Source organism: Pinus tabuliformis, chromosome 8 (genome assembly GCF_031772625.1).
Source record: "Pinus tabuliformis cultivar Carrire ecotype Pingquan chromosome 8, CPIR1, whole genome shotgun sequence".
NCBI classification, from domain to species: Eukaryota; Viridiplantae; Streptophyta; class Pinopsida; order Pinales; family Pinaceae; genus Pinus; species Pinus tabuliformis.
In genome coordinates, this window is record NC_142294.1 from 1,806,666,168 (window position 1) to 1,806,679,325 (window position 13,158).

The window sequence follows — 13,158 nt, forward strand, 5'->3', positions numbered from 1 at the left end:
CACATCACTTTATTAATGTTCCAACTTTTTAACCATAAACTTGGCCATGAAAAGTCATGGGAATACAAAAATTATATCACTATGGCGTATGGGTTCCAGGAATAATTATTTTTAGAAAAGTGTATTTAGTAAAAAAATATATATATCACTATGAGGTATGGGTTCAAGGAAAAATTATTTTAGAAAGGCGTAATTATTTTTATTTTTAGAAAATTGTGTTTTTTTTAAAAAAATATGGATTTATTTTTTTCAAGGTGAGATATGGGTTCAAGGAAAAATTATTTTAGAAAGGTGTAATTATTTTTATTTTTAGAAAATTGTGTTTTTGTTAAAAAGAATATGGATTTATTTTTTTCAAGGTGAGATGATATATAGTTTTATGTGGTTGTCTGTTTTGATCACCCTGAAAAATAGTTTTATGTGGTTGTAATTTGATTATATATATATATAAATTGTGATTTAATTGTTAGGTGCGTATAGATTTATTTTTTTCAAAAATAGGAATGGCAGATATGTAGTTTAATTATTCGGTAGGAAATTTAATCTGTAATTGTTAAGTAGGAAATTTAATGTGTGCTTGTTTGGTAAGAAATTTAATGTGGGGTCTTATATGTTAGGTGGGATATTAAGGTTTAATTGTTAGGTGGGATTGTTAGGTAGGGAATTTGATCTGTGGTCAAATATTGCCCAGAAATACTCCAAAGGCAAACAGCGTTGCGTCTCCATATAGGCAATCATTCATCGTATTGTGTATCGCACTCATCTAACTCACTGCACCTCTCCAACCCCGTGCTGCCTCCTCGTTACAGGCCCTCTATCGTCCCCTGTTTTGGTTTCAATCTTCATAGAACTTCCATTTTTCTCTGCATTTTGCTAATATGCCCACCTAGTTTGCAATTGGAGAAGCGACCGGAGTGGCCACTAACGTCACCAACGCCATTATCGGTCTCCTCTACCAACAATTGAAGGATGTGAGGGAGTTTGGGAAGAACCTTCAACTTCTCAACAATGAAGTTATGAACTCGACCATATGGAGCAGTCGATACGCCATATTCAAACGCAATTCGAAGATCAACAAAATAAGCTGCCGGAGTTAGTGGAAGGTTTTTTGGGAAGGATCAACGATGCCCTTCAAGAAGTCAAAACCCTCATCCAACGCGCCAACAGACAGCGAGAACGGTGTCGCGGTTGCTGCCTCTTTTTCATACCCAGCATCCCCGCAGATATCAGAGAATGGAAGACCGGATTAGTGAGCTCTTCCGACAGCTTGATTCTGCTCTTTCAACAGCTGCCCATACTGCACAGATTGTGGTGTCCTCACAGCCTCAAGCAGAGGTGCTTCTTCAACCTCTACCAGATTCCGGCTTCGTGGGGACTCGCATTCAAACCGCTCAGCATCAACTGCTTTCATGGCTTAACGATCCTCATCCGGTGATTGGTGTTTGGGGGATGGCGGGGGTTGGGAAAACTGCACTACTCCACCTCATCTACAATAACTGCAAGAAGAAGGTAAGTACTAGCTTCGATCTCGTCATTTGGTATACCATTTCTCAAAACTATAAGATTCAAAGTCTCCAGGATACCATTGCCGAGTCTCTGAATTTAAGATTTGAGCCAAGTTCTAGTATTGACATGAGAAAGATGAAATTGTATGCATCTCTTGAAAATAAGAGGTTTCTTCTACTCTTGGACGATATTTGGAGTCCAATTGATTTGAATCAAGTTGGGGTTAATTTTGGGCGTGATAAAGGCAGCAAAGTCTTAATGTCCAGTCGCTACAGAGATGTAGTTGAAATAATGGCAGAAAAAGAGGACTGCATGATGATACGACCCCTGTCCACAGGGGAAGGGTGGGAGCTCTTCCGGGGAAGAGCGTTTAGAAGTGGGGCTGCTCCAGAAAATAATCTAGAGCTTATTGCTACACAAGTTGCTTTGGAGTGTAAAGGGTTGCCCTTGGCAATAAATACAATTGCTGCAGCTATGGCTCGGAAAAAGACTGCAGATGAGTGGAGTCGCGCTTTAGTTTTGATGAAAAATGTAGATCCATCCTTCCCCTCCACTCACGGGACTATCGATGCTGAGCTCTATCAGCGGCTGAGATGGAGCTACAATGATTTGCCCAATAATAACATGAAGATATGTTTTCTGTATTGTGCTGCCTTTCCTGAAGATGCAGAAATTGATGTGGAGACGCAGGTGGAGATGTGGACCGCAGAAGGACTGGTTCCCCAAAAAAGGACTACTTACTTCATGGATGTTGGGCGGCAATACATAGAAGCACTGGTAGATAGGTGCTTGATTGAGTATGTTGGAGAGGAGAAGTGGTTATTTGAAGCAAGTCAACATCTACAACAATTTCCAAGCGAAGAAGGGACCAGGCCTGGCAAAAGAATCTCCGTTCTGGGCAGCGAAATTAGTGATTTGCCAACAGAATTGAAGTCTCCAACACTCGTCAGTTTAGTGTTGGCCCAAAACCGACGGTTGAAGGAAATTCCAGAGGGGTTTTTGGTAAACTTCAGGTCTCTCCGAGTTCTGGATCTGTCGGATACCTCAATAGAAAAATCACCAACAGCAGTGGAGAAACTTGGACAGCTTGAGTTTCTTAATTTGAGAGGATGTAAGAAGCTGAAGGACTTGCCTGATAGCATATGCAGTCTTTCACATCTTCAATTTTTGAATCTTGAAGAATGTAAAAGTCTCCATTCTTTACCCGATAGGATAGGAGAACTTAAAAATCTGAAGCATCTCAAATTTTCGGTTCTCCACGGACACTTGGGGTTGATTCCACATCAAATCTCTCAACTCACTTCATTGAACAAACTGGTCGTGCCTTATAGGTCAACTCCAGTGAGTTTGGAGGATCTCACAAATCTCTCAAATCTGATCGAGTTGGATGTCAGAATAATGCCAGAAATTAAAGAGGGTTCAATGAGTACATGGTCAAAGATGAGAAAATTAAGGTTATGGTTCCAGTGGGGCGAACATGAAAATAGAGATGATGCGGCGCTAGATATCCTTCCACAGAACATGCAGAGCATGGAGGAGTTGCAGAGTCTTGTGTTATTTACTTATCAAGGGGTAAGTCTGCCAAATTGTATTTGTCAGTTTCAAAATTTGAAGAATTTGCACTTGAGCGACTGTATGAAATTAGAGGAGCTTCCAGCCTTGGAGATTGGGAGCGAGGCTGCACGTGACGGTTTTCCGAAGTTGGAGGAATTATATCTATCCTCCCTTCACAGCTTAGAGAGTATAGCGTGCAATGCAAAAACAATGCAGCAGCTGCGAATCTTGTGATATCAGCTTGGGGCGTGTTGAAGACATTGAGAATGAAGGAGCTAACCAATTTAAGGGAATTAAAAATATTAGGTTGTGCCAGGTTGAAGGAGCTGTTCATGGAGAGCAGTGGCGGTTTTCCAGTGTTGCAGACATTAAATCTATCCTCCCTAGACAGCTTAGAGAGTATAGTGTGTAATGCAAAAACAATGCCGAAACTGCACTCCTTACACATGTCAGATTGCGGCAGGTTAAAGACATTGAGAATGGAGGAGCTCACTGATTTAGAGTCCATAAAGATTTACCAGTGCCGTCAGTTGGAAGTTGAGATCAGCAGTCTTCCAATGTTAAAGAAATTGACTCTTACAGATTTAGAGAAGGCAGAGAGTATTGCAAGGCCATCGAGTGTATGGAATGAAGAAACAATGCCTAATCTGGAATTTATAGAGATCACAGACTGTCCATTGTTAGGGAGAATGCCAAAAGAAATGGAGAAGCTACCTAAGTTGAAGGAAATTGTAGGAGAGTTACGTGGGTGGGATGGAATAAGTTGGGAGAATGATGACGTAAAATCCAAACTCTCTCACCTTTTTAAAGAATACCAAGGACGGTAAAGTGAATTTGAAGATGGGGAAGCCGAACATGAAGAAGACGATCTAAAATGTAAATGTAATATTTTCGAAGTGAGATGATCTGAAATGTAAATGTAATATTTTCGAAGTGAGATGAATATTGATGGAATATATTTAAAGAAATAATTATATTAATAATTTCTAAATTATAAATTTGTTTTATTTTTTTATTCCCTTAATAAGGCTATGTTATATTATGTCATGCCATGCTAGGTAAATATTTTGAAATTAATTTATTTTATTAACAAGGAGCGCTGCACCGCAGCTAGTCCTGCCTTAAGGGAGAGGAACCGCGAGTTCTGGGTTGGTTCAAATCCACTCGTGGCATGCTCACTCACTGGAAGTGATTGGCAAAAAACCTGTGTCCACTAAATGGACTAGTTCAACCACTTGCTCAACGGGCTCTACTACTAGCTATGGCTATTGATCTCCTCTTCTGGATTAATGGCTCAAATCAGGTTTCACCAAACGTTTATATCAGGCCTGAGTTTGAAGGCCATGCAACACCTTCAATGATTTTGCATCACTGTAATCCTTGCATCACTAAAAGCCCTACATCCTGGCTTGAAAGTGCTGCATCCTGGCTAGGAGGATGGTTTGAAATTAGAACATTTCCATTAGACAATAAGCTCCATAATGACAAGTGAATAAATCCTTAAAACTTAACAGGCCCTCTTTCAGTGGATCGCCTAATTATCCCAAAGCCATGTTGCAAGTTAAAATATATATTCACAACTAAAAAACCTGGGGAAAAGTATTAAATGGTAGAATGATAACAAGATTAAGACAGGTAAACTATTACTTTGGCATATCTATACGGTATGATTCCAAGCAGATTGTAAAGAAAACTGCCCATGAAACATTAGCAAGAGCTCCAAGCGTTTCCCAAACTATCCTATGGCGCAGTTTGCATAAACTCTTCGATACTACAAGTTCACAAAGAAAGTTAGGAAAGATTCCTCAACTTATATATCTTTCAAGTTTCTCCAACAAATTCAAGCAAAAATACAAAGCTTGTACCTCAAAATCGTAGAGTTGATTTCCACATCTGGATCAACAGGCATTCTCCGAAATAGTATTGAGTGTAAGGCAAACCACGACTGTAATTGCCAAAACTATATGGTCATAATGGTAAAAATCTAATCATAAAATTTCGAACTCAACTACAAAATCAAGTTTATAACTGACCTTCTCAGCATCAACTTTGTGTTGTCGCTCAACTGCATCCAGCAAAGTAGGCCAGCATTCAAATTCAATCTTCCTCCAACGACTCCCTAAGGATGATAATAGATTAAGTTCATCTGAAAAAATGAAAAATCCTGTGAGGTCCAACAGAAATGGATGCAAAGAACTTTCACCAAATAAGAACCTTGAATAAGAACTTTCACCCAACAATTTGTAGAATCTGCTGCAACATTGGATGTTCATGAAACTCCTTCAGGAGAACATTAACCCTTTCTGGAAGTCTCAGAAGGGGTTTTACTATTAATGCCATCTTGTATGTATTTGAATGCTGCATGCAACCAAAACTTGAGATTAAGAGAACTTTCGCATCCTTACACTATATCCTCAACCAAAACCAGATGTTCTACAATTATTCATGGTAAATAACCTTGTAAATATTGTATTTTGCACAGGATGACTGGGAAAGCTTCTGGTGCTCCAAACACAAACGCAACAAATGGCCTGACAAAAAATTTTCATCCAATCTTGCAGGTAAAAAATACCCAGTCCCTGGAAAAGTTGGAAAGCACATGAGAAGGATAGAGGCTCAGTCAGTATAAACAGATTAGCACTTTAGGATGGATGCCATACTAAAACATATTTTTACTTCCATTACTGAAGAAATTGCCAGTCATTTAACATATTGCAAAGAAGGCACTGTACACTTAGCACAACCTTCAACAAATTTCTTGCCAACATCATATGCGGTGGTAAATGCATGAAGTCTTTCCTCATTTGAGATTTGAACTTTTCCAAACTGCCACAAGATATTACCAGAGTCAATACCATTGCCAAAAATGTTTATGACATATCGCCCATGTACTTCAAAATCTAAATAGGGCAATTTGATATAGCACCTTCGCTTCAAACTCTTGGAGAAAATATAAGACAGACAGTGAGGGATAATCAGAGCCTCTGCTTTGAATGAAAAAATTTGGGAGATCCCTTGCTTTTTCAGGTAATTGTGCTGCCACATGATTTAATATGAGATAAATATTTACATTGAATTTCTGAACTAGTTTCTGAAGCTTTTGATGTGTCTTCTTATATGATTCAATCGAATAGTAGCAATTTCCCTCCCATTTACAAAGATCTGAACAATCTTTCGACTCCTTCTCAACAAGTTTTCTACCCGCTTTGAGTGATTGAAGAATCCTGCAAGAAATAACAGTGAAGGCCGTTCTAGTAAGGAAGAAGAAAACAAGACATCAACAATCATACTTTTTGTTGCATTGGTTGACCAAGCAGCTTAAATCCTTATAGCATACTTTGAATCATTGTAGTTCTTTGGAATACTCCTAAACAAAATAACATTTCTACTCTGAGGTGTACTCCTTTTGAAAAGCACAGAAATACTTACAAAGGTAAGGACTCCACATAATACCCAAAGATGTTGTATGTAATTTGTGAAACCTTTATAGCAAGGGTTCTGCAAATGTAAGAAATGGAGTCAGTAAAATAGCAGAAGTATCCATCTGAAATGCTCTTCTCAAGCAATTGATTTAGAACATTTCCATTAGACAATAAGCTCCATAATGACAAGTGAATAAATCCTTGAAACTTAACAGGCCCTCTTTCAGTGGATCGCCTAATTATCCCAAAGCCATGTTGCAAGTTAAAATATATATGCACAACTAAAAAACCTGGGGAAAAGTATTAAATTGTAGAATAATAACAAGATTAAGACAGGTAAACTATTACTTTGGCTATACGGTATGATTCCAAGCAGATTTGTAAAGAAAAGTGCCCACGAAACATAAGCAAGATCTCCAAGCGTTTCCCAAACTCTCCTATGGTCGCAGTTTGCATAAACTCTTCGATACTACATGTTCACAAAGAAAGTTAGGAAAGATTCCTCAACTTATATATCTTTCAAGTTTCTCCAACAAATACAAGCAAAAATATAAAGCTTTTACCTCAACATTGTAGAGTTGATTTCCACATCTGGATCAACAGGCATTCTCCGAAATAGTATTGAGTGTAAGGAAAACCACAACAGTAATTGCCAAAACTATATGGTCATAATGGTAAAAATCTAATCATAAAATTTCAAACTCAACTACAAAATCAAGTTTATAACTGACCTTCTCAGCATCAACCTTGTGTTGTCGCTCAACTGCATCCAGCAAAGTAGGCCAGCATTCAAATTCAATCTTCCTCCAACGACTCCCTAAGGATGATAATGGATTAAGTTCATCTGAAAAAATGAAAAATCCTGTGAGGTCCAACAGAAATGGATGCAAAGAACTTTCACCAAATAAGAACCTTGAATAAGAACTTTCACCCAATAATTTGTAGAATCTGCTGCAACATTGGATGTTCATGAAACTCCTTCAGGAGAACATTAACCCTTTCTGGAAGTCTCAGAAGGGGTTTTACTATTAATGCCATCTTGTATGTATTTGAATCCTGCATGCAACCAAAACCTGAGATTAAGAGAACTTTCGCATCCTTACACTATATCCTCAAACAAAACAACATGTTCTGCAATTATTCATGGTAAATACCCTTGTAAATATTGTATTTTACACAGGATGACTGGGAAAGCTTCTGGTGCTCCAAACACAAACGCAACAAATGGCCTGACAAAAAAATTTCATCCAATCTTGCAGGTAAAGAATACCCAGTCCCTGGAAAAGTTGGAAAGCACATGAGAAGGATAGGAGGCCAAGTCAGGATAAACAGATTAGCACTTTAGGATCGATGCAATACTAAAACATATTTTTACTTCATTATTGAAGAAATTGGCAGTGATTTAACATATTGCAAAGAAGACAGTGTACACTTAGCACAACCTTTAACAAATTTCTTGCCAGCATCATATGCGGTGGTAAATGCATGAAGTCTTTCCTCATCTGAGATCTGAACTTTTCCAAACTGCCACAAGATATCGCCAGAGTCAATACCATTGCCGAAAATGTTTATGACATATCGCCCATGTACTTTAAAATCTAAATAGAGCCATTTGATATAGCACCTCCACTTCAAACTCTTGAACAAAATCTAAGGCAGACAGTGAGGGATAATCAAAGCGTCTGCTTTGAATGAAAAAATTTGGGAGATCCCTTTCTTTTTCAGGTAATGGTGCTGCCACATGATTTAATATGAGATAAATATTTACATTGAATTTCTGAACTAGTTTCTGAAGCTTTTGATGTGTCTTTTTATATGATTCAATCAAATAGTAGCAATTTCCCTCCCATTTACAAAGATCTGAACAATCTTTCAACTCCTTCTCAACAAGGTTTCTACCCGCTTCGAGTGATTGAAGAATCGTGCAAGAAATAACAGTGAAGCCCGTTCTAGTAAGGAAGAAGAAAACAAGACATCAGCGATCATACTTTTTGTCGCATTGGTTGACCAAGCAGCTTAAATCCTTATAGCATACTTTGAATCACTCTAGTTCTTTGGAATACTCCTAAACAAAATAACATTTCTACTCTGAGGTGTACTCCTTTCGAAAAGCACAAAAATACTTACAAAGGTAAGAACAGCACATAATACCCAAAGATGTTGTATGGAAAGATTCCTCAACTTATATATCTTTCAAGTTTCTCCAACAAATACAAGCAAAAATATAAAGCTTTTACCTCAAAATCGTAGAGTTGATTTCCACATCTGGATCAACAGGCATTCTCCGAAATAGTATTTGAGTGTAAGGAAAACCACAACTGTAATTGCCAAAACTATATGGTCATAATGGTAAAAATCTAATCATAAAATTTCAAACTCAACTACAAGATCAAGCTTATAACTGACCTTCTCAGCATCAACCTTGTGTTGTCACTCAACTGCATCTAGCAAAGTAGGCCAGCATTCAAATTCAATCTTCCTCCAACGACTCACTAAGGATGATAATGGATTAAGTTCATCTGCAAAAATGAAAAATCCTGTGAGGTCCAACAGAAATGAATGCAAAGAACTTTCACCAAATAAGAACCTTGAATACATTTCAAAGAAACCATTCTTGAAGCAATTTCCTCATATAGTTGTGATCTATGGAGTAAAAATTGCACACCAACGAGGGCCTGCATAAAGTATGTTGCATGTTCGTCAAAATTAAAGTACAATATGAAAATGAAATTATCCAAATTGTATTCTAAAGAGAAGAAATAAAGCCATGATTTGCTTCCTTGGACGAAGAAACTAACTTTCATTAATGGAGAATTAAGAGAGATGCCAAGAAGTGTCCCAGTAACTTGTAGAATCTGCTGCAACATTGGATGTTCATGAAACTCCTTCAGGAGAACATTAACCCTTTCCTAAAGTCTCGGAAGGGGTTCTACCATTAATGCCATCTCGTATGTATTTGAATCCTGCATGCAACCAAAACTTGAGATTAAGAGAATTGTCGCATCCTTACACTATATCCTCAAACAAAACCAAATGTTCTACAATTATTCATGGTAAATAACCTTGTAAATATTGTATTTTGCATAGGATGACCGGAAAAGCTTATGGTGCTCCAAACACAAACGCAAGAAATGGCGTGACAAAAAATTTTCATCCAATCTTGCAGGTAAAGAGTACCCAGTCCCTGGAAAAGTTGGAAAGCACATGAGAAGGATAGGAGGCTCAGTCAATATAAATAGATTAGCACTTTAGGATGGATGCAATACTAAAACATATTTTTACTTCCATTACTGAAGAAATTGCCAGTCATTTAACATATTGCAAAGAAGAGGGTGTACACTTAGCACAACCTTCAACAAATTTCTTGCCAGCATCATATGCAGTGGTAAATGCATGAAATCTTTCTTGCCAGTCATTTAACATATTGCAAAGAAGAGAGTGTACACTTAGCACAACCTTCAACAAATTTCTTGCCAGCGTCATATGCAGTGGTAAATGCATGAAATCTTTCCTCATCTGAGATCTGAACTTTTCCAAACTGCCACAAGATATCGCGAGAGTCAATACCATTGCCAAAAATGTTTATGACATATCACCCATGTACCTTTAAAATCTAAATAGAGCCATTTGATATAGCACCTCCACTTCAAACTCTTGAACAAAATCTAAGGCAGATAGTGAGGAATAATCAAAGCATCTACTTTGAATGAAAAAATTTGGGAGATCCCTTGTTTTTTCAGGTAATGGCGCTGCCACATGATTTAATTTTGTATTAGCGAAGGGAATTCCATGCCAACAGAACCTATTTCGATATCCCCAAATGAAAATGCTGCTTGTCTTGCCACAACACCATTTAATTCAGGAATACATTTATCCCGTGAAAGGCATCTCTTCCCACCATGGTAATCCCTGTGGACCGGAAACAATGTCTGAATGGAAGTTGATTTTCCAAATCTTGCATTTGAAAGTGCAACATTCATAACAAAATTAGTTTCATTGTGCACTGCCGGCAATGATAGGTCCTACAACTGTTGCTGCAATTAGAATAGGAGATACTTTGGTTGATCTCACAAACCTAATGGCAGGGGGTGGCGGTGCTTGAGTATGACCTGGAGCATATACCTTTACATACGAAGTACTTGGAATGGTTGCTGATTGGTAGGCACTTGTGAAATTCTCAGTCTTCAAACGGCAAGTGCCCGAGCCATCCGCCATGACTATAGATGCAACACAGAGTTGATTCTTCAGGCAATTCACCTGACAATCTGGAATGCCCAAATTGTATATCTCTGACTATGACTTTGATTTTGGAGGATAAGAAAAGAATTCGGTATTGTTTAATAAAAACATGCTCTGGTTACTGCACCCTGTAATGTCCTGCTCTCTCCTGCACCCTGTAATGTCCTGCTCTCTCCTGCACCCTTGTGTGGGATCCTTGGGATCTATGGGAATGAAATCTGTAGATGGACATATGCAGTAGGGGGTTGTGTCATTGTAAACACATATTCCAAAGTTCCCACACCATCCAAACACTTGGCATTGGTCTTCTACCGGACTCCAACCCAGTTGCCATGTTCCAGAGCTTTTAACCCACCCATAGGACCTCAAATTTCCATGTGATCGATGAATCAGTGTAATCGATGTTGTATGCACTCCAGAGCTAAACACCAGAAGAATTGGAGAGTGTAAAAATCCCTTGATTGCTCAGATGTGTTGTGGAGCCATTAGGGGCACCCTAATTCCAGTATGTGATTTTATTCCTCCATTTCAATGTGAAATTCCCACTGCTGTCTAGAGTGAATGAATAAGGATAAACATGGAGGCTCTGTCCTACAAAACTCTCATTGACCAAGAGAGTATCAGTAGGATTGGAAAAAATCTATTTCGAGATAGCCATTACTTCGATTTTAAAGCCTGCTTGGGTAATGGAACAAATAATTACGCAAATATTATCCCTCTTAGATCAATCTAGTCTATTAAAAATACACTTTAAGAATAATTTCAGAGAAACAGGCACCAAAACCTCCATTCCTTACAGTTTGTCTGAAAGCATCAACCATACCAGAGGATTGAAGTGGAGCTTTTCTTCTCCCATCTCTAGTTACAATAGAAGAAGCATTTTTCCACCCAACCATTTGCATTCTTCTTGGTAATTGCATCAAGAGGATAAGCTACAGTTTGTCCAAGAGTTCCTGCTATAGATCCACAAGCCAATTTAGTTACCACATGCAAATATTTCCCCTCAACAAGACCAAAGGGTCTGGATTCAACTAACTACAAAACAATAACTGAGTTTATAAATTCACAAATTTATGCTATCAAGAAACTTTTTTATGAAAAAGATAAGCAAAATCAAGTTACTCAATATATTGCAAACCGTCTAGAGTAATAAAGAAAAACTAAAAATATTTTCTACATTATTTACAGAGTAAATTACCCGGCTTGGGTTAAAAACAAGAAATAGGTAGGTCAAATAAAAGAACAGGGGATATATCAATTCTTAATCATGAGTTGCCATTGGAAATTGAAAGCTTGGGATGTGACATGGCATAGAAAATTGATTGAATACTAAGTAAGCATGTGAAGCCTGAAGACAATGCCTCCTTCCTTACCTCCATTGGCGCCCAATATATTACATTTATCAGGACCAGGTTCCAATTTATTTCCACCTCCATGAGGTCAATAAATTTGAAAACCACTACAATAGAACCCCAATTGAAAAAATGTAGCAGCTTTTCGAACATGTCAACAATATATGCATAAGTTGCGGAGACAAATGGCCCTCATGGTAGGTCCCACATAGCGTTTTGTGTAGGATGATTACTATGCTATTGTGTCCACAATAATTACATATAGATAAAATGATGGTCAGCTGTAATATATAAAATTTGCATGGGATGTGCGCGCCTCCTGCCTCACCACGAGAGGTGTAATGAGAGAATGAGTTGCTTGAAGAAACTCAGCTGCCAAACACAAAGTTTTTCACAGAGGATGGAATGGGAGTAGCGGTGACCGTGCCTCTAGCCTCACCACTAGAGGTATAACGAGAGAACGAGTGCCTTCAGAGAAACCGAATAGTCAAACACAATATTTCACAGAGGATGGACTCAGAAATCCATCGGGGGCATATCCCTCGCTCTTTATCAACACATACACAGTAGTTGGTGCAGTAGCCAAGAGAGGTTGCGGAGAAGTTGCTTTCCTTTTCTTTCGTGCGGTAGAAGATTCATTTTGGTAAGCTACAGAGGATCACCGTGGGGGCTTTAAGGACGAAGAGGATGCGACTGCGTTTCTTGGCGCCATTCCAGGTACAATTACAGGTGGAATTTGGCCTCAAGCTTTCAAAATTGTTGATCATTTGAGCTTCCTGGAATCATACATGTAGTCACGAGAGCAAATTTGATAGCCGAGACGCTCCATATAGTCACGAGAGAAAATTTGATAGCTGAGACGCTCCATATAGTCACGAGAGTAGATTTTATAGCGGAGACGCTCCATTTAGGGTTGATAGATCTCAATAAGGCAACAATTCCATTGACATGTGGACAAAACATGGATGTTGCTGAAACTATAAGGACCCGACCAATATGTTGACTCCTGGAGTAGTAATGTCCGACTGGGAGCAGTAATGTTTGGCTCCAATGCAATTGGAGTTTATATAGTTAACGGGCGAGGG

General features: G+C 38.4%; 2 protein-coding genes across 6 annotated transcripts; one reads left to right on the forward strand and one right to left on the reverse strand.

The window, feature by feature from the left end:
• The first annotated feature begins 1,449 nt into the window (after positions 1-1,449).
• Positions 1,450-3,294, forward strand: LOC149243472 (putative disease resistance protein At5g43740). The gene has a single exon (XM_089371221.1). The coding sequence runs from the start codon at positions 1,450-1,452 to the stop codon at positions 3,292-3,294; it is 1,845 nt and encodes a 614-aa protein (XP_089227347.1).
• A 1,544-nt stretch (positions 3,295-4,838) lies between these two features.
• LOC149243473 (uncharacterized) lies at positions 4,839-9,557 on the reverse strand. 5 transcript variants are annotated; one of them, XR_016246694.1, is made up of 15 exons: positions 9,281-9,467; positions 9,079-9,157; positions 8,889-9,001; positions 8,720-8,800; positions 7,925-8,006; positions 7,637-7,759; positions 7,214-7,538; positions 7,046-7,073; positions 6,831-6,951; positions 6,490-6,558; positions 5,987-6,284; positions 5,805-5,886; positions 5,518-5,639; positions 5,294-5,418; positions 4,839-5,206 (listed from the first exon to the last, which is right to left on the reverse strand). XR_016246694.1 is itself a non-coding variant. In XM_089374525.1 (14 exons), exons 3-6 carry the CDS (start codon positions 8,924-8,926, stop codon positions 7,655-7,657), a joined length of 306 nt encoding a protein of 101 aa, XP_089230651.1. In that variant the 5' UTR covers positions 8,927-9,001; positions 9,079-9,157; positions 9,281-9,557; the 3' UTR covers positions 4,839-5,418; positions 5,518-5,639; positions 5,805-5,886; positions 6,131-6,284; positions 6,490-6,558; positions 6,831-6,951; positions 7,046-7,073; positions 7,214-7,538; positions 7,637-7,654. The 5 variants fall into 5 exon arrangements, 4 of the variants coding, with proteins under 4 accessions (XP_089230651.1, XP_089230650.1, XP_089230653.1 ...); XM_089374525.1 differs by having other exon boundaries at positions 4,839-5,418; positions 6,131-6,284; positions 9,281-9,557; XM_089374524.1 differs by having other exon boundaries at positions 4,839-5,418; positions 9,281-9,557.
• Between the last annotated feature and the right edge of the window lie 3,601 nt (positions 9,558-13,158).